Genomic DNA, 21,583 nt, shown 5'->3' with positions numbered 1-21,583 from the left:
AGTGTTCGATCTTTGTATTAATAATTATAACAAACTAGTGGAGCAATTTCACAAAAAATAATTGAATATCAATTCAATAGAAATTTAATACATACCCTATTAGTTCATATCAAAAATATTGGAAAAAAATACAATGCAAGAATTCCTGGATTTCAGCAGGTTAGGTAAATATACATACTATTCCGATGTCTGATAATAAATAATAAATTTTAAATACTCCAACTTTGGTCTACGCCATTCTTAAAAGAGTAAAGAAAAATTGTATTATCATGGGAGTGAGTTATTCTTGAAAATAATATTCCTATTCACATTTTTGAATACATTTTCGGATAAAATACTACAAAAGTAAATCTTATTTATACAATTGGATTTACAGAACGCTGTCAAGACTTGTTTTTTTACTTTTCTATTCTTATGAAATAAAGGAATACTGAGTATTCTACATTGTTGCTTATGTTTTGTAGAGTACGTTAATAGATTTATCAGTGTACCAGTTTATCAGTGTTCTACAGGATACATCACGGCAAGTGTTGCATGATTTAATTCAATTTTTTCGATTTCCACGATGCTGGAATGGGGACGTCTAGACGTAGGCTAGAGTTCCATGCCTCTGTTGTGGATATTCCAATGATTCACACGAAGCATTTTCCTTCCACATTTCTACGGCGGACTGCAAAGGAGTGGAATTCTCTGCCTGCAGACGTGTTCACCGAACGCTATAACTTGAGCCTTTTCAAGGCGAGAGTGAATAGGCACTATTTAAGTGTGTATGCGACGTCGTCGACTTCATCGTCGCTTTCCATCAGGTGAGATGGAGGTCAAATGAGCACTTATTTACTTATAAAAAATAAATGTAGGGAAAATTATATGCGCTAGAGAAATTAATCTTAAGTCGATGTTTTTTTGAGACTCAAAATAATTGATTGCTACGATCACGTACTGCTACGTATTGTAAGAAGAGCAGAAGAACGAAATATATTTTTTGTTGCATGTTACTGGGTTCTAAGAACTTAGGTATAAATTTTAAGGCTTTTTATGGTTACTATTTAAACTAGACACAGGTTTCTAAATACGTTATAATTGTTTAATTCTTCTTTGATTCAATCATTTGTGTACTGATTTTCCAAACACACATTCAATGCAAACAAATTTTGTTCATAAGTAACAAATAAAACATTTAAGAATAAGAGTACCAGTTCTGACTTGCCTACTAAAAAGTGTATAATGAGTAGACATAGACATAGATATAGACATGTTTTTATTGGCATGAATACAACAACACAAAACCACACTAAAAACAGTTTACATACAAATAATTATTAAACATACAACTACACTTCAAAGTAGTTTATAAAATCAAAATAGAGGTATAGTATAGTCTGTGTTGTAGCGTCATGCCGGGACTTATTTCAGCATATGCTGCAGTTTCCTACCACAGTGTTGGTTTTCAGTAAGCCCGCAGAGCTCAACGCCAGCAAGCAATTTAAAAAAATACAAAGATAAAATAAGCACGCAAAATTGCGTTGTTAATAATAACATAATAATATTTTATTATTAATATATATTGTGATTATTGTGAGGATAAATATAGCAACATAAAAAAACTTAAATAATTAAATAGCAGAATGCTTAGAATAATAACGCATAGAATGATAGTTTCATATCAAACGAACTGTCACAAGTGAGGCAAAAATCAAATTCATGTAGGCTAGTTTTAGTAGTAGGTTAATTTTCGGTTTTAGTGAATATTTATATAAAAATACAAGTTGAAACGCGTTACTTCCTTGTGGAATGTGATGTTAGTATCTATTTTATGTTTGTCTGACGTATTTTTACTCATTTACAGCACATTTCGTCATTTTTAGCTAAAATTCTTGGTTTGTTCGCAGTGCAAATTGACCTTGAGCACTGAATGCCCGCCCGCTCGTGTAGGCCCATTGGGCGCGCTTCAATTTTTGCCTCACTTAGCGTGTGCGGACTAGGTTTCTATGCGTTATTATTCTAAGGCAGAATGCATATAAAAATAAAATTAAAGAAAATCCCAAATTTAATGCGATCATACTGCGTCAGTGAACCGTCTACCTAGAAAATGCCGAAACAACATGGCCACCCGGAGGAAACTCGGGCTGGTATGATGATAATAACTCTTTCAGTTTGATTTTAAAAGAGAAGACCAACTTAAGTTAAGGAACTTGACAGGCGGCGGCAAGTTGTTCCAACACTTCGTGGCCGCATATCTGAATCTCCCACGGAAAGCAGGCGTGCTGTGCGGAGGGATGTCCAACACCCAGCCCGTCGAACGAACACCGTATCTACCATAATCACGCCAAGATATCTTTTCCACCAGGTCCTCCGGTTGACCTTTTTTTTTTGACGGGGGAAATCTTTATGGATACGCCTGAGCCCGGTTGGCCTGTCCTAACCACACCGAACAAAAGGCAAGCCAGATGTTGCTCGCGGCGTAGAGACATTTTGAGGCTATTAGATGCCCCTAATATACGGTGTGACATGGGCTTGCTTAGGTATGGCAAAACAGAATCTTGCGCACGAGTTCTGCGCCCTTTGAACTAAACGCTCGGTTCTAGCCAGCAGACGTGGACCGTACAGAACGTCCGCATATCCGAGGACGGATAACACCAAGATGTCACACTATTTGATGTGTAAAGTTTCGTTAAGGTACTGACGAATGCGGTACAACATTTTTAACCAGTAATAACATCTCTGTACCATTTCAGGTATATGTAGTTAAAAGAGTAGCCTCTCGTCCATCATAACTCCAAGGTTACGGGCTACAGAGACACGTTCCACCTGGACACCATCTACAAAAATTTTAGGATCATTTGCTGATATTTTCGTAACTTGACGCATGGAACCGAGAATCATATATTTAGTTCTGGTCGCGTTCAACAGCAAACTATGCTTTCCAGACCACTCAGACAGCCGCCTCATGTCCTCATTTATTTTGGATACAGCAGAAGTGATATCATTAGGCTTAAAGGAGAGTTACAACTGCGTGTCATCGGCGTATACATGATAGGATCAGTGCTTGATTACTTCTGTCATATCGGCTGTATACAAGATAAAGAGGATCGGACACAATACAGACCTCTGTGGCACACCATGTACAATGGTACAACACTTGCGGGCTTAGAAATGCCACTCGTACCATCTCCATTGCTCAAACGGACAATTTGGGTGCGCCCGTAGACGTAGCTCACAAACCAAGTAACTGTAGCAGGTGAGAAACCATAGAAATTCAATTTAGACAGTAAAAAGCAGATAGTTATTGAGTCAAATGCTCGAGAATAGTCGAAACGCACCTTTATAGTACCTTCTCCTTTATCCTGAGCACAAAGAATATTATCCACTATATCCAGTAGTGCTGTCGCCGTGCTACGAGATTTACGAAAACCGGACTGGTGCACCAGTAATATATTATTGCGCTCAATGTACTCCGTGAGCTGTGCACAAACAACTCTCTCCAGTATCTTCGAGAGGTGTGGGAGGATCTTATCAGAGGTGGGTCCTTTAAGTTGGCAACATTTGTCTTCTTGGGTATCGGTCTAATTAGAAGCACCTTCCAGGCTGATTGATATACGCCACTCATATTTGATTTATTAACTATTTTAGTAAATGATAAAGTAAATGATAATGCTAAGGTGAGCCGAAGCATGTCAAGGGATATATTGTCATTCCCCACCGCATTGGACTTTAAAGAGTTTGGAACTTTTGCAACGAAACTCTTCTCAACAGTTCGTAGCTCAAAAGTAGCTCTGCCAAAACGCGAGTTCACTGGAAGCTCACATTCCTTGGCTCTCCCTGTTATATTGATTAACCGCTTCAAGTTACTCCAGAGAGCCCGACAGCTGGTCGAATAACTTTTTTGCATTTTCACATTAAAACAGCTCCTGAGCTCCCTATAATAAGTCTTATGCGACTCTAGCCCTGTCATCTTGCACCGATCGTGGGCCTCATTATGCAAACTCATCATGTGTGTCTAATTGCACAGTGTACAGTGTATGTAACCCATGGATAATTATGTGCCCTCTTGAGTACACGATTGCATGGTGCAAAAATATCAAACAAGGACAACACCGCCTCCTGAAACGACTCAACAATTTGATTGACAATCAATAGATGCAAGAGCCAGATCAAAGGGTTTCTGGGCTATGGATTTCAAAGGCCTAAAACTGATCCACTGTGGAGTAGGCTTGGGTTTCCGGACATTAAGTTCACCTGTAATAAGCGCATGACTACTAAGTGTAGGTATATAATTATCCTTAACATTTTTTACCATGGCATTGCAACAAATGCAGTCTATTAGCGTACCGCTGTGTGACGTGAAATGAGTAGGCGTTTGCATAATCTGCTGAAGGGAAAAGGCATGCAAAAAATTTGAAATTTGCTGTCGATATGCCGATAAGTAGGTATTGTTGCCTTCCGGTTTTGAAGTATATATGTATATGAAGGTGCTGGTGAAACTACAAACACATAAGACTTGGTGAGAGTAGTGCTAGTGCCCCTCAAATCCGAGAAAGCTCTGAATGGTAATGTAAGTGTTATGTGAGTATCGCTTACGACTACCACGACCTGTTCCTCGCGTCACTTAATGTCGTAAAAAATGTATGTGTATTTAATTTTTTTACTTGCAATTCAATGTTTGTAGAGAGTGGTGGACAAGATTGTTCATTTCTTATTCTCAACATACCGTTTATCCAAAAGCTGACAGAAGCGCTTATAGCGAAATTACGAACTTCGAGCTAACTGTCATAAAAAGTAATTTACTTACGGCGTTCTGGGTGTACTTTTCAAGGCTTCGAAGGGCCTGTTCAAAGTAGTCTTCGCCGTAAGCACCCTTCTGCTCGTCGCTAAGCCTCTTCCACATGTCACGAGCTTGTTCCAGTAGTTTCTCCTCATTCAACCAAGCGCTACCAGTAGTGTACTCCCCAGCAGCTACTATCACCTGCAAGCAAAAAAAAAACACTAAGTAATTAATTGATTCAGGCGTTACTTTGCGGAATTCTATGTTAATAAAAATGGAAGTAAATTAATTTGCTACTCCGCGAACCCAGTTTTGACCTATCCTGATGGCCTTGACTGCGCCACCGGATTAAAGGGCGAGCTGAAGGCTCATAACCCGTAAAAACTGAGTAGCGGGTCTGACGGTGCCCAAGTCGGCATGGATCTCGGCTCAGGGCGCTACTGGACACTTCCGCCAGAAGGGCGTGCTGCAGGGGAGAATATACAAGTGTACGTGCTGAGATGAGGGGCTCTACGACCTGGCCGGCGAGGACGGTTGGTGCGTGATGAGATGGACTGATTAGCGATCTGGTTGGCTTTCAAAGTGGCGAGAGAGATAGGGTCATCAGGGTCGTTGAGGACTTCCCTTGGCCGACGGGTCCCCGGTACGCGGTGGGGGTGTTCCCTGAGGGGGTCGTAGTTGGATGCAGCCACCACGAGGGGGTTGGGGTGGTGAGGAGCAGAGTCGAAGTATTTCCTCGATGCCTGTTTCATGAATTGGGCTATTGTGGGGAGCCGTAAATCTATGTGGAGATTAGCGTTGCGCAGTTACCACGGGGCACCCGTCGCGTTGCCATGAATCTATTTTGGAGAGCCTGCAGGCGGTGTATAAGCGCGGGATTTGCCTGAGCGAATGCGACGCTGGCGTACGTCATGATTGGGCGGATGCAGGTCGTGTACAATCTCACCTTATTACGAAGGGAGAGTTTGCTATGCTTGTTAAAAAGGGGTTGGAGCCGGCTCATTACAAAGTGGGCGCGATCGCGGACACTTTTCACGTGTGCTTTGAATGACAGCTTCCTATCGAGCGTAACTCCTAAGTATTTGACCGTGTTCACCCAAGGGATTTGGCGACCAAAGAGCGAGATCGGGGTTGAGGTTTTGTACCCTACGACTGGATAGGTTACTTCGCGTGAAGAATACCGCCGCGCTTTTGTCGGGATTGACTTTGATTCTCCATCTGCGAAACCACTCACCTAGGCGCGTGGTGGCAGATTGGAGAGCCGCGGAAACTAACTTGGAGCTGCGCGCCGAATAATAGAGCGCAGTGTCGTCGGCAAAGAGGGCGAGATTTACTGACTGATACTTCGGGATATCGCTAGTGTACAGGGAGAATAGGAGGGGCGAGAGGACAGAGCCTTGCAGGACTCCAGCTCCAATGGAATTTGTAATGAAAAATATAAACAAACATAATAACGCGCACAACGTGATGCTACAGAGTACATTAATTAACAGAGTACATTTTGAATATCCTTGTATTAGAACCGATTTAACTTTACCTACGCGTTCAAGGGCGAAAATAAGCTAATTCTTCGAGTATTCATTTAAGAATAAGTCAATATTTCAAAGGAAGTTGAAACTCCATTATCAATTTATGGAAAGACAATAAATCTAACGTAACATTGGCGTTGAAAATCAGTTGAGATGTTTTTAGCAAACCACGAAAATTTCACCTAAAAAGTTTAATATAATATATACTTAGAATCCTCTAAGAACATGTAAAATAGTATTTTAATGGGGATTTTTTCCACGCAAATCTTTTTGAAATTCGAACTTGACCACTGTTCATTGAATGCTTAGACTATGGAAACCAAAGTACATGTTACATTGACATATCGCACATGACAACTAACATAGTATTACCTCAAAATGGCTTTAGTTATATTAATATTACCTGTTTAGTTCTTAGAGGATGGAAAAAAATAAAGGAAAGGAGCTGCCCTATCTACGGAATAAACGTCCCTACCTAAACCAAAAATGTCCACCACAAATGGCGGATTTAGTGTTGTACCATAATCATAGATAAGTCAATATCGACATGCAAATGTATGGCTTGAATGTTGAAACTGTTTTGTATGTTTGCAAATTTGTATAGTTTACTGTAATCAAAGTATGTTTAATACTAGGCTATTATTACTAGGCAAGTAATATAAAGCTATTTACTAACATTAAATCAACTCAATAGTTTCTTTGTTCTAAATCTAAATATTTCAATCGCTTGTGGTTCGAAAATTGAAACTGATGTAACGGGCGTTTTTCTGTTTTCTGTGCATGTCTTGTTTAGGATAAGGACAGTTAGTTTTTGATTATTTTGATTGCTTTTGTAATTTATGTGTATTGTATGTAAATATGTACTCGTATGTATATGTATATTTTTTATTTTTATTTTTTCTTACAGTACGGCATGATTTATGATGATTTATATTAAAACAATTACAATTTATTTTCATTGTTTTTAATTTATTACATTATTATTTAGTATATAATACGACGGAGAAATCAATTTGAATAAACTTCGTTATATAATCTATCGATAAAAATGCACGGAGCTAAAAAGCACGTTCGCTTCTTTCTAACGAAAAAATAGCGTTCATGAATTATTGCATTTTTTGTCAGTGGTTGCCTGTCAGTAATTAAGGAACTTCATAGGCATGCTTATGTCAAATATTCGAATGTTTTCAAATATTTTCTATGTAATCGATAAATTTAATCAATGTGATCACTGTGAAAAAATGTGTTGAAATAGAAAACTAGTAATTAATGTAAAAAATAGCCGTATAAATGGAATGTAATTCCATCCTTAACTAGACTGGATGTAGCAGAGATTTTTTTGCAAGTTTGTATGTTGCAAGACGGCATATTTCATGGAGCACTTGACTTTTATTCTCATTATTGTTGACATTAATTTGACAACGATAACTAATTTTGTTTATTAAAATTGATTTGTTATAGCTCAACTGTTTTTCTTTCATCTACCATTTTCCTCAATATAGTGAGGTGAAAAATTGTGTTTCGCTCAAAGTTGTTTTGGGTCTCGTGACTTGAAACCCTCGTTACGCTCAGGATTCTATTTTTGAACGACTCCCTTCCTTCGTGGTTCGATCTTAAAATCCTTCGCTTATTCAGGTTTAAATACAAGCACTCGCGTCAAACAACAACTTTGCAGCGTTGCATAACAAGTAACTATTTTTTAGCAATTGTCCTGACACATCAAATAATTATTAATATTTTTTCACTTTTTCTATTATATTAGTCTTTTATTATTTCCTTACATTGTTTGAGAAAAATGCTATTCATTCCTCGGCGGGAACGGGGATTACTTGACTCGTATTAAAACAAGGCCTCGCTGGCGCTCGTCCTTGTAACTCATACTCGTCCAGCAATTCCTTACTTCCCGACCTCTGCAATAATGTATTATTAATAAAGAGCAATTACGTTACGAGGTTGCTAATTAACATTCTACCCAAGCTTTATTAGGAAACACGAAACTTTCTTCCTTTCAGTGTAATCTATTCTGAAACTAGGAGAACATCTAGATGTCTTAATCCATTATTATAATAATAATTCTTAGACAATGGGTGTAATTATTCATCAGCTACATGGTATAAGCAACATATCAGAGCTCAGCTTCGGTTTCAGAAACTGTTCTATAGTAGCTTTGTAAAGTACATAGTTACAAATTTTAAATATTAGAAATAAAAAATACATTACGTACGTATATTAGAAACATTAAATGTTTCTACCGAATGTCATTTTAGTTCACATTTAAATTCAGTACTCTGTAGGAACGGAAATGAAAAATTAATAATACAGTTCATAGTTCAGCTTGGCGTAAATATTTAGTTCCAGTATTCCCAGTAGTTTCAAGAGAATTTGTTACTTTATCTGACGAGTGTTCAAAAATTGTCAACGGCTAAGAAGTTTGTAGCAAACGGAATCGGTATAGTTCTAGTCCTGGGAGTAAAGTCAGGTTAGGTTACAAATTGTATACCTATTTCCATACAACATCTGCTTCAATTTATCACGTTACAGAATAAAATGTAAAACGATCTTAAACGACGCGGGAAATAAATTAACAATTAATATTCTTTTTAACACAAAGATCTTTTGTTATCGTCAATCAAAACTCAATTATCCATTTGCAACTTGGTGGTAGAATTTAATTTCACTCTGCGGTTAAAGAGAAGCTATTTTATAATTGGAAAGGTAATTTCGCATGGTGTGGGACATCAAGTTTATCCAATTACGCTACACAGTATTATTTAGGTACTCAAACTTCGAAGTTATTGGATTGTTAATCTATTTAATAATATCATAGTTGACATTATAATTTTGTTTAATTCGGTCATCACAGTTCGCTTCTACAATCAAAACTTTAACCGCTAGAATAAAAATAGACATGCTCAAAACATTGGTAGTAATGCAATATCACATTACTTTCCCGTAAAAGTAACATTACAGTGTGGTATCACCATCAATCGCATCACACAGATTAAAAATAAATGTGTTATAAGCTATATCCCTTCACTCCGTGCTTGCTTTGCTAGTTAGTAATATTACCATTATTCATAACATTACTTTCCCCTAAAAGTAATATTACAGTGCGGTATCACCACCAATCGCATTATACAGACTAAAAAAAAAATGCGTTATAAGCTATATCCCTTGACTGCAACTGTTATGGACAGGACGCTTACCACCAGGCGTGCGACTTATTCGTCTCGTCACTTGGTATTATAAAAAAACCGAAATGATTTGTATTTTACATAAGCAATTACGTCGTGTTTTACTATAGTTAAATCATTTCTGTAAAAATTTCATATAATTGGTTTTCAGAATATTACGACGATATTCCGTATGCCATTCCTCACGTATTTAAATCGTGACCTTTGGCAACGAGACAGTCGCCGAGGAATATTAATATTCGATCCGCATGGAGTGAGTTTATTTCACTATATAAATATACTCCAATAAATTCAATTTCGCCCGCACGTATGATTTCACATGTACAATAGAGCTATTTGTGGTTGCAAATCCTGTTGAATCTCATGTTACGCAGCTAATGAGATCTGTGTACAAGTTTAATGTTGGCGAATATTTAGTGTTTGTTTATTATAGTTTATATCGCTTGCAAACCCGGAGGTACGCGTGATTCATAGAAGCAAGGCAGATATTTTGGAATCGTTAAACCTATAATCCAAGGACTTATTCGTCATTTGCACTCAGTGTCGGCAGTATAGATTCCTTTCTTTATATAATATTTGCCACATAGGTCAGGAGTACGAACACTTATGGTGATCCTAGACTTGCTGTCGCCCATGCATCCAAAGAGGCACCAGAGTCCGATGGCTTGACAGCCAATATTTGCCGAGCATTGGTCGTAGCCGTGTTGCTTTTTTCCAGAACATGGAAGTCGACTCGGGTATCTGTAATACCTGAACTTCGTGAGGGAAACTACATACATCCGAAGGACTAATAAATCTCATAGGTTTACTTCCGGTGATAGGAAATAAAATCAAGTACGAGCATACCTTCGACCACTAAGGCTAAGATGGTGTCGAAGAGCTGTCCTGCAGGTAGTGTACGGTTCGGTGGATAGTTATCCCATAGTTATATCACATAGATATATCACCATCAAATATGCTCATTATTTAGTCGTTTTTGACTCGCTACTCGAGCTACTGGAAAGCAATGCAGTACACTTCAAGGTGTTAACGTGAATGCCGTGGTAGTAATAATCTTCGCGACTCGTCGTGGATATTGAGTCAATAAGCAATCCGCGATGCGTTTGTATAAGGCACTGTGTAGGGCACAGATCACAAGCTCAGGTTCTCTCCTCAGAAAATGTCTATAATGTTGGTGACAATAGGGGCTTACTATCGGCGGCGAGGAACAACAGAATAAAAACTAAAACTCAATTCTTCTGTATGCACATTGCCCACATCGTGTTTTCCTATCGGAGATGGGTTACAAGGCTCTGGGCTGCCTCGAAGACGACTCGCTGCAGCATTAAGTTCTAGTGAATGCGCGCTCACGTCGCCACAATAGACAACGAGCTCGTGGATGAGCTCGCCAAGCATGCTGCACTCCACATAAAAACGACAGCAGATTATAACAGGTTCACTGATTCAAAATTTCGTACGCCAGATAGTTTGATACGCCAATGAAGTCTGAACGCTTGGCACTCCTTGTATTCCGTGTCCGCGAATTGGTAGCACCACCAAGCGTTTATTTCAGTATATTTGCCAGGCGTTCTGTGTTACTGGAAAAGTTAACAGTTCCTACTGGTTAACTCAAGCGTGAACCGGCCACCGCGGCAACGCCGCATTTCTCTACCGGTTTAGATTCAAACGCAATGACCCCAACCGCATAATCTACCCAGATGCTTCACAGACAATCGATAATGTCCTGAACGAATATCTTATGAGGTTAAAGCTCAAATACGAGATTGATGGGAAACTCTCGACTTCGGTACACAGCGCGCTCTTGGCAGCAAAGCGTTCGGAATCGAAATTTGCCTTTTGCCTGTGATCGCAAAGCGTCCAAAGTGAGGGAGGTGGGAGGTAAATGAGGAGAAAATAAACGAGTAAAATGTTTGTTGGGTTGTTGCGTTGATTAGATAGACACCAACATTTATTTTTAGATTTACTAGTTCGATTTTATATTTTAATATTGACTTTTAAGTATGAAGACTAACCACAAATTTTGTATATCGACCATTCTAACGAATTTTATATTAATCTTAAAGGAAAAGAAATATTATTTTACTCCATTTAAAATGTCGATGTACACACATCAAAAAAAGTTTGCGATCAATAGCATAAGCTCCTATAATTCTTTAAATTTAACTTTATCAAGAAAAAATCTATGTTGTATGCTTTCTTTAAATAGGAATACCCTGTTTGAAATTAAAATATAAAACAATTTTTTATTATTTATTTTAAAAAATTGAGCCATTAATCATAATGTAATAGTGATAGAAATTTCATAGAAAGAAAAAGACTGTTTAATTAAACTTAAACAACAATTTATTATTAAAAGGTGTGAATTCAATATAAAATAACTCCTCCCCTGGCTCGAATACATGCGAAGATCCTCCTGGGCATGCTGAGGATCAAGTTATCCAGCATTTCCTGGGGTAACCTATCCCATTCTTCAATAGCGGCTTCCCTGAGCTCTGGAACTGTCTGGGGACGTGGCTCACGGTTCCATACTGCTCGTTTAAGAGCATCTCACGCGTGCTCTATTGGGTTTAAGTCGGGCGAGCCGGCAGGCCAGTCTAATCGTGTGATATCGTATTCTTGAAGAGCAGCATTGACTCGTTGAGCTCGATGTGCGGGCGCATTATCATCGACCAGTACAAATTGGTGCCCATGGTTTACTCGGAATGGTCTGACGATATCATCAATAGCAACTGCTTTGTACATGTCTGCTGTCATGAAGCCCCGATACGGGATCAAAGGCGAACGCCTTAGCTCCAATCATAATGCCACCCCAAAAGGCACCGATTTTCCGCCTTGCTGAACTGTTCCAGTGGCTGTTCTTTGTCTTTCACGGTCGCCTGGTCTTCTCCAGACACGAACACGTCGGTTATCTGGATGAGTGCTGATTCGGGATTCGTCAACGAAGAGACAGTTTTGCCAAATGTTTTCGTCCTCACCTTCTTCATTTTGCCGAAGTCTAGCCCACTGCAATCTTCGTTGTTGACGTTGCCGGGAATTGAGCGGAGCTCGCCAAGACCTCCGTGCTCGTAATCCAGCCTGGTGCAAGCAATTGCGAACGGTCTGCGTGCTAACTTCAAGCCCAGAGGCGGCCCTGACTTCTGCTTTTATTTTAGTGGCGTTGATTGTTGGATCACGGGCTGCCAGCAATCTAATATAGCGCTTTTGGGCAGCTGTCAAAACAGTTGGGCGACCGCTGCGGGGTCGGTCAGCTAAATTCCCCATTCCGTGATACCTCTGCAACGTAGCCACGACACAGGATTGGGATATAGCAAGTCTGCGTGCTATTACTCTCGTGGTGTATCCTTCTTCCCTCAAAGTTACTATTCTAGCTCGTAAAACCTCTGATAATCCTCTTGGCATTTTTTCAATCACAACTTTCCGCGAAAAATATCTTGAATCGCTTATAATTGACTAAATCAGATTTCTGAATGAGCGTAAGCTAGGACTGAAAGCCTTTTTATATGAAAAAACAATTGAACGGGGTCATTGTTTTATGTTCTAATTTATTTTTAAATAAAGAATCTAAAAAGAAGAAAAAATCATAATATAATCTACAGTAACAAAAAAGATTTCAGTTTTTCGAAGTGATCGCAAACTTTTTTTGATGTGTGTAGGTAGTTTTACTATCAATGATGTATAAAAGAGTTGTGTTTAATTTTACTGTGTCTAAAACGTAATCTTTATTGAGTAATTGATCATAATGAATGACTGACCAGAAAAAATTAAACATTGAGAATTATGATAGCGCAGATTGTGCGAGAAGTTTTCGACATTGAAATTAATAATTAAAAAGAGATCTGAGTCGAATGATATAAACAAAAAACTAACACATAAATAAATCTAAAATTCTTAAAAATAGTCGAACGTAAACATCTTTATATTTCTAAGCAGATAAATGACCTTGTGCGCTAGCAACGTCCCTTTATTACACTACACCTGTCAAAGGACAAATACTAACCACATCAACGCCCCTTGGTTTGAGTTCACGGCGTAGGCAGGCAGCAAGGGCATCCAGAGCGGCCAATGACGCTGCGTGAACGCCGCGCACAGGCGCTGCCACGTGCGTCAGGATGGACGAAGCAAGAACTATGCGGCCGCGCGCTCGCCTCACTAGCGGCAACATCACTTGCACCAAACGAGCCGGGCCTTGGACAAAAACAAATAATAAACAAACCAAGGCAAGATTCAGTTTGTGGTGGCGTCCAAGTAATTATGGTTATCGTAAAAACTTTACTAAAATACTAATATAGTTTCTGTAGTAAATTAGATATCCCTTGGTTAATAGAAAATTTTCTAAATAATTCTATATTGTGCTCTTAGGTTTTCGATATTAGAAAATATTTTCTTTTCGAATCTAAATCCCGTGGGTATATTTGTTTTTTCAAAGGTTCCATACAATGTTTCGGGCTCTTTACAGGTCACGTGTGACCATGGAGCCAATATTTTTTCATTTATCTTTGCAGGACTTTTCTGAAAAATATTTATGGAAAAATTTTGTGATAAAATTCCACCGTTTGAAAATGTTGGGACAAGTACCCAACACTACTCCCTGGTGGTGAGATATGAATCTTGTAATGCTGAAATTGCTACCGTTATATGTATCGTTATACAGAAAACTATAATCTAACACAAATGTCAATCGCCCTGAAATTTGAAATTTACAACCACTGCGGGCATAAGATTTGCAAGTACCTACTGTGACTGATGAGAGATAACTTCATGAAATTGTGCGTTAAATAAACAATCTCAAAAATTCTGGTGTTTTGAAAAGCAATTTTTTCCGCTTATATTAGATTTCAGAGTTGAACGGCCGATTCTTCCATACTTTCCATTTCGGTATTTGGTAGCCATTCATGGCGTGCGAAATTAAACTCGAAAATACGCAGTCTGTATATTCAAATATTTACCAATATTTACAATTACATATCAATTACACATCAAGGCACTAAAAAATGAAATACACGATAGTCACGAATAATAATCTCAGTACAGAGTACTAAACAAACGACCTCTAAAATCATTCATGCCTTAGTTTGCCACGCTTTGAGGTGGAATATTTTCTTAAAATTTAAATGGGACTACTATTGAGGTACCCTCTCCGCTAACCAATTTTGACGATTCTTTTTTGTTGGAAAAAAAAAGGATCATCAAAATCGGTTAACAAATGTCGGAGTTATCGCGTTACATACATACACAAAGAAACACACTGTCGAATTGAAAACCTTCTTCTTTTTTTGAAGTCGGTTAATAATGGAATTAATTTAAATAACAAAGGAAACAAAATAATGTTTGTTTAATATATAAGCTTTTTAAGTTAAAAATCGTATTACAAAAGTAAATAACAAATAAATTAAATATTCGTAAGAGTAAATTAACACGGCTGATTCCACATTATATACTGACAGAATTGAAAGAGACACTGTTGTCATGAAAACTTATTATAGGTTTTTATGATGTTATATCTATTTTATAAATTTGTGTTTTTCGTTACTTGAAAACATTGACTTACAAATAAATGGACGACGGATCTAATACAAAAACCACGAAAAAATGTCCCAAGTCAACCTATTCGAAATTTAAATTGTAATGTCATCGCAGTATCGCGCTGTCAGTCGAACAAATGAAGACTAAAGCGGAGTTTGGCGCTCTGTATACGATTTTAGCGCCTTACAAGTGCGGACACTTTTTAGCTCGGACCCGACGTCCATATAATTGTAATTCAATGCTTGAAAACATAAATATATAATATGTTGTTGATACAAATTTTTGATCGCTTGTTATTTAAGTCTACGTCAGTCATAATAATACTAATAACTCGTTTAATTCCTGAATAGTATTTTCATTTAATTAAATTATGTATAGTTTTAATATATGTTAACAATAATTTTTTTTCGTTTTTTTTAAATTCATGCAATTCATTTTCGCCAAAATATAATTATTTAAAGACTTTTCTGTCGATATAGGCCTCCATTTTATTCTACGTTCATTGAGTGCGTTTCAGTGTCATGCGTACAATCTTTTTAATTTCATCTGTCCATTTTTCTGGCGGTCTGTGCCAAATGCGTAGGGCCCCCTTTCATTTATTTTGTTATTCCTGTGCAAAAATATTATGCCACGTCTTCGTAATTACGTTAACGTCATTCTTCTTTGTTTTGTACAATGTCTACCGAAATAAGCATTTAATGGATATTTCTTTAAAAATGTTCAATAAAAATAATATATAATTCGAAATTCCACATTCTATCAAAAAATAACTTGATTACTGTTCCTGTTCAGCCATTTGAATATAGACAATAGCTCTAATTACAGAGACACAAGGCTATATCATCATAAACTTATCTCTATAGATGCCAGCGGCGTACCGGCCCACTATGGAAAATGATAGAACAACGGCATATCAAAATCGTTTTTACTTAAGTCGTTATTGACGCACTTTAATTTTTTTTAAATTGTATTTGAGTGGTACTTTAATATAATGTAGTAATTTTGCGTGAATTGCATTCGGAATACATATTTTTTAATGTGAGACATTGTAATTCGTAAGAATGTCTATTTCAGGTCTGTTCGCTTCAATACTTTAAATGTCATTTCTTTCAAAAACTTGTGTGAATATATATATAAAGTGTTATGCATTTCTAAAAAGCCCATAGTATATAGATTTTAAAGCAATTATAATGTTGTGGATTATTTGATTATTTTTCTATAAAAAAAATACAAAAAGTGAGGGGAAAAAAAGGTACGTATTTGAAATTCATCGAGGCTTTTGACAGTTACCGATGTCTCCCGGTGCTTTACATTTGGTGCTGTTTTATTAACTGACTTCAAAAAAGAAGGAGGTTCTCAATTCGTCTGTATGTTCTTTTTTTGTATGTATGTTACGCGATAAAACCGGTATTTGTGAATCGATTTTCATGATTCTTTTTTTGTTGGAGAGTGAGTACTTCCATAGTGGTCCCATTTTATTTTGAAGAAAAGCATCCACCTCGAAGGGTGGCTGTTCACGCACGAAGATTCATTTTTATAAATAGCGCCTAACTTGAATTTAGGAGCAATTACTTTAATGGTTGATTTTGCTATTTCTCCAATTCAAGGCGTTTTTCTCTCAATATACTTTGAGTACTGAGAACCGATCGGTTTTTTTAGTACTCTGTACTGAGATTATAGCTCAGATATTCATAAATAACATTTATAAAAATAAGCTGCGGATACGTGAGGTTTTAGAAGTTATCGCGAAAACTACGATATACCTAAGTCAAGAAACGAAAAACCGCTATCTATTGTGGTTTCTTATGTTGTACTATTGAATGGAGTAGTTTGCGGTATATTTCAATAAATTATAGGTATTTATTGATAACAGGGCGTTTTGTCTACATTTTGCACTTATTTTGTGGTACTACTTTAATCAACAAAATGCACCCTACCCTCATTTATGAAGTTATATAAGAAGAGTGAATTAATTTAATAAAGCTATTACAAAATGATAATAAAACTAAACAGACGTTTGATTCTTACGTATCATCACTGAATTTCAAAATGTCAAATTCTTTCAAGTGTTCCAAGCGTGAATTATTACTCTTATACATTGAAGGAGGAAAAAGCTTGAAACCCTATCAACAGTTTTAAAAGAAAACTATCATGTTTCTGAAGACAACATTTGTTTTATTATCAGTGATGTTCAAAGGAATCTCATTCCTTCCTTTAATAAACGATGGGCAGAAGCGTCCAGGAAAAGGATTCGTTTCTAAAAAAGAACGAAAATTGGTTGGATTCTGAATATTTGGTAACCTTACCGAGCATTGAAGAAGTAACACCTGACATCACGCCATCTACTTCTTCTGGGAAACGCGGAAGACCCTGTGTCTCTTATGGAGACTCATCAGAATCAACCAAAAAACGAAAAAATACCGCGCTATTTAGTGAATATGGCTTTGAACACATTTGCAATGCCTATGTTCAGGGCTTACGTTCAATAGGAGAAGAAATAGAATCAAAACTCGTGGAAAAACTAAGGCTTGCTGACCATGATCATACAAAGTCTCTATATTTGAATCTCATAGAAAACGCAAGCGAGAGCAAAATGCTAATGGATCAAGAAGCATTGAGTGTTTTCATTGACTTAGATTTAACGAAAGCACAATTATATACTTAAGGAATTTAACAAACGAACGAGACTGTGTTCTATTCCCACCATTTTATAAAATACAAGAAATCAAACAGACATGTTATCCACCATCTACAGCAATAGAAATTACAAATACACATGCAATAGTACTAAACCTTCAAGATTTATTGGACCACACTGTAGCTAGGATTTTGGCCATAGATTCGGTGTATAAGAATGGATTGTGTCATTTAGTTTTATACAGTAAATGGGGATGTGTTGGTTCATCTGGTCAAAGTCAGTACAAATAAAAACTTCCAGAGGAGTCTGAACTTGTTTCTGATGCAAATTTATTTATTACGTCGTTAGTGCCTATTAAATTAGTCAATGAGCTTACTGGCGACATTGTCTGGCAAAATCCAGTGCCTTCGTCAGTCCGTTTTTGTCGGCCCATATCGATAGAATTGTGTAAAGAAACTCCTGAAAAAACTAAAGCTGTTGTTGATGAAATAAAGAACCAAATAATTTCCTTGCGGCCATCATTAATTAATAAACAAGGTGAAGGAGTGAGTATGAAGCACGAACTCTTTCTGACTATGATAGATGGCAAAGTAGCGCAAGTATTAACAGATACACCATCTGGATCCACGTGTACAATCTGTGGAGCTACTCCACGGCAAATGAATGATCTGACTAAAGTCACTAGTAGCCCAGAAAATGAAAATGCATATCAATACGAACTTTCCACATTGCATGCCTGGATTCGTTGTATGGAAATGGTATTACATATCTCATATAATCTTTCTTTTCGGACATTGTCAGCCACAAGTGAAGAAAAGAAAAGACAAAAGCAAGAAAAGAAAACCCTAGTACAAAAACTTTTTCAGGAGGAGCTAGGATTGATCATCGACAAACCACAACAAGGAAGTGGTAATACCAATGACGTTAATACTGCTAGACGATTTTTTCACAACGCAAATTGTTCTTCTGAAATCACCGGAGTGGATGTGAATTTGATCAAAAGCTTGTATATTATTTTACAAGCTCTTTCATCAGGCGTAATGATAAATGCAGAAAAATTTGGCAAATATACCATGGAAACTGCCAGGATTTATGTAAGTAATTATGAATGGTACTACATGCCATCTTCAGTACACAAAATTTTGATTCATGGTGAAAGTGTCATTAAGCATTTTGGTGTAATTCCTATTGGTCAACTTTCCGAAGATGCACAAGAATCCCGTAATAAGGATTATAAAAAATTTCGCCTACATCATGCCAGGAAGTACTTTCGATCAGCTACAAATGAGGATGTATTTCATACTCTTCTCTACACGTCAGATCCGTACATTTCCAGTCTTAGAAAAACATATAGCAAAAGTGTGAAGGCACTTGATGAAGATACCCTGGATCTTTTAAAAGTGAATGAACTCATTTTGGATCCTGAAGTTCAACAAGTATAATAAAACATAATATACACATTGATGTACATACATTTCTAACATTATTTTACTTTTAAATTAGTATTTTGTAACTTTTTTTACTATACGTGTTTGTAATCTTATAACTTTTAATTTCTTAATTAAATAGATAAGAGCTTAAACATGATTGTTTAAAAAAAAAACTAATGTAATAATACATTTTTATTAATAATATAAGTAGCGTTGTCCTTAAGGAAATCAAATAAAAGCTATTTCTGAATTGAATATTCATTGGAATGAAACTATTTTTCCGGATTTAAATCGCGTATATTTGTTTTTTCAAACAAACCGACGTTTCGACGACTGTACCACCTCAGTCAACCGTGACCATGGGACCTGTAAAGGGCCCGAAACGTCGGTTTGTTTGAAAAAACAAATATACGCGATTTAAATCCGGAAAAATAGTTTCATTCCTATGTATAACAATCGCGAAAACCTAAGAACTGAATATTCATTTTTTTTCAAAAATAAACATACTCTTATAAAAGTATAGCATCTGAACTTTAACTAAAGCAGTATTGAATACTCTATGCTTGTGCAAAAATTCAATAGTCTATCTTAACAAATAAGAAAGTTAATTAAATTTTTATTGAATTGATATTCAATTTCTTTTTTGTGAAATTACTCCACTTGTTTGGTATAATTGTTAATACCAAGATCGAACACTCAGAAAAAATTCCTCCGATCCGGTCGGTTTCGTTCCGTGGCTTAGTTGGTATAGCGTCTGGCACGGTACGCATGAAGACGTCGGTTCGAATCCGACCGGATCGAAGGAATTTTTTCTGAGTGTTCGATCTTTGTATTTATAATTATAACAAATAAGAAAGTTATTGATTTTTGATCTGAAACAGACCTCGATTTTTCATAGTGCGGCCCGCTAACGTTATATTCATTCAAAATGTTGCCATCGCAAAATGTAACATGGTAGAATAATTCAACAAGCTCTTTCAATGCCTCAATTACCTTCAATCTCCACCTCAGATGATATTGTTAGTCGCTAATTCTGACTAGACTCAAATTATGGATAAGCATTGTTAAATCTTAATAGGTTATTGTGGTATAAAGATGCAAAAAAATAATTAACTAGCTATAACAGTTTTGTTAAATCAATTAATATACTATATTGGTTGCTTATTGCTGAAAACTACAATTTTTAAATTTAAAGATTGTTGAATGTTGATGTTTTCCTGAACCGTATAATAGCGTATCAGCGGTTCTCCATTTATTTTCGCTAATTAATCAGGAACACAACAAAATTAATTGGTTGCTTTCGACACATCAATACAGTGAAAAACCTTTTTATGTACTGTTTATTCAAGATGTAAAATTGAATAGGCATTTAGGTAAAATAATTAATTTTTCATAAAAAACATAAAGGAATGCCTAAATGAAGAACGTAACATTATATTAACGTAACTAATTTCTAACAGGGATGAATTGGAAAAATGCCTTATTTTATGACACAAGTTACCCTTCTTTTTAATATTAATTTTAGCTTAAGTAAATATTTTTTAATAACCAATGAAAAAACACAACCAGTTTTATACATTTTTTATATTTTTTGGCCATTAAAAGGACATAATTATGTTATAATACCTACTAATAAATATACAAAAAAGGCCTACTAACAATTTCATTCTTTCAAAAAAGTCGTCAAATCGAATTGAAGGTGATATAATCGATTTTTTATTATATTAAGCGCCCAATGTTTCTTATTGACTTGGGCTTATTGCTTGTAAATTTGAGTTAGCTCATTCTGCTCATTCATAGCACTGCTCACGCAATCTATTGAACGTAGCTAGAAACTACGTAGCGCGTCATCGCGCTACGCGCGTCAACATCATCTCACGATGCGTAGCCTTAGTGACTTACCTAAAAGGTTTACTTCCATGGCTTTGCGGATTACGGAGAATGGAACCCACTCTAGTTCACCTAGGGCGCACCACGATTCGCAGTTGACAACCGCCCATAGTCCCTGAGCGCCCTCTGGCAGGTGATCCACAATGTAGAGTGACGCAGACAGAATCTGGTGGAAAAAATTGGTATCTAGTTACCTTTTGATACTCGCTTACGCCACTAGAGTACGTTACTAATCACATTTTTTCATAACCTAATGAATGATAAATTTAGCTAATTTGAGTATATCTAAAGGGCAACATTACACTAAATACCGTAGATAGTAAATAACTATTGGTTTTTTTGGCTTAACACTCTTGTTACAGTCATATAAGCATATAGTCGGTTAAATTTGAAGATTTCGTAACTCATTAGAATGTCATTTCTAGTACGTTTTCTAGTTATCAAATATAATCATATATAGTGCCCATATACGAGTACAATCTATTCCTAGAAATTCTGTTTTTTCTGCCTATTCAAAAGTTCACATCACAGACCACATAAATAGTAATAGACTGGTTAGTGGGCGGGGCTCGCATTACCTAGCTTATGAGCAGATGTTTCCATGAGTGTCAACATCG

The 21,583-nt window shown here is 36.7% G+C and overlaps 1 protein-coding gene across 1 annotated transcript in view; it reads right to left on the bottom strand.

Moving 5' to 3' along the window:
- Nucleotides 1–583: 583 nt before the first annotated feature.
- The window catches only part of LOC113229785 (D-beta-hydroxybutyrate dehydrogenase, mitochondrial), a 99,991-nt gene continuing 78,991 nt past the window's right edge, over nucleotides 584–21,583 (bottom strand). Inside the window, exons 5-9 of the mRNA XM_026463467.1 lie at nucleotides 20,979–21,132; nucleotides 13,483–13,670; nucleotides 4,790–4,963; nucleotides 3,321–3,563; nucleotides 584–694 (exon numbers count right to left, since the gene is read on the bottom strand). Coding sequence (XP_026319252.1) covers nucleotides 584–694; nucleotides 3,321–3,563; nucleotides 4,790–4,963; nucleotides 13,483–13,670; nucleotides 20,979–21,132 — 870 coding nt within the window. The remainder of the gene's footprint in view (nucleotides 695–3,320; nucleotides 3,564–4,789; nucleotides 4,964–13,482; nucleotides 13,671–20,978; nucleotides 21,133–21,583) is intronic.

Source organism: Hyposmocoma kahamanoa, unplaced genomic scaffold (genome assembly GCF_003589595.1).
Source record: "Hyposmocoma kahamanoa isolate Upper Pololo Valley unplaced genomic scaffold, ASM358959v1 62, whole genome shotgun sequence".
Lineage (NCBI taxonomy): Eukaryota > Metazoa > Arthropoda > Insecta > Lepidoptera > Cosmopterigidae > Hyposmocoma > Hyposmocoma kahamanoa.
This window is presented reverse-complemented; position numbering and strand designations above follow the sequence as displayed.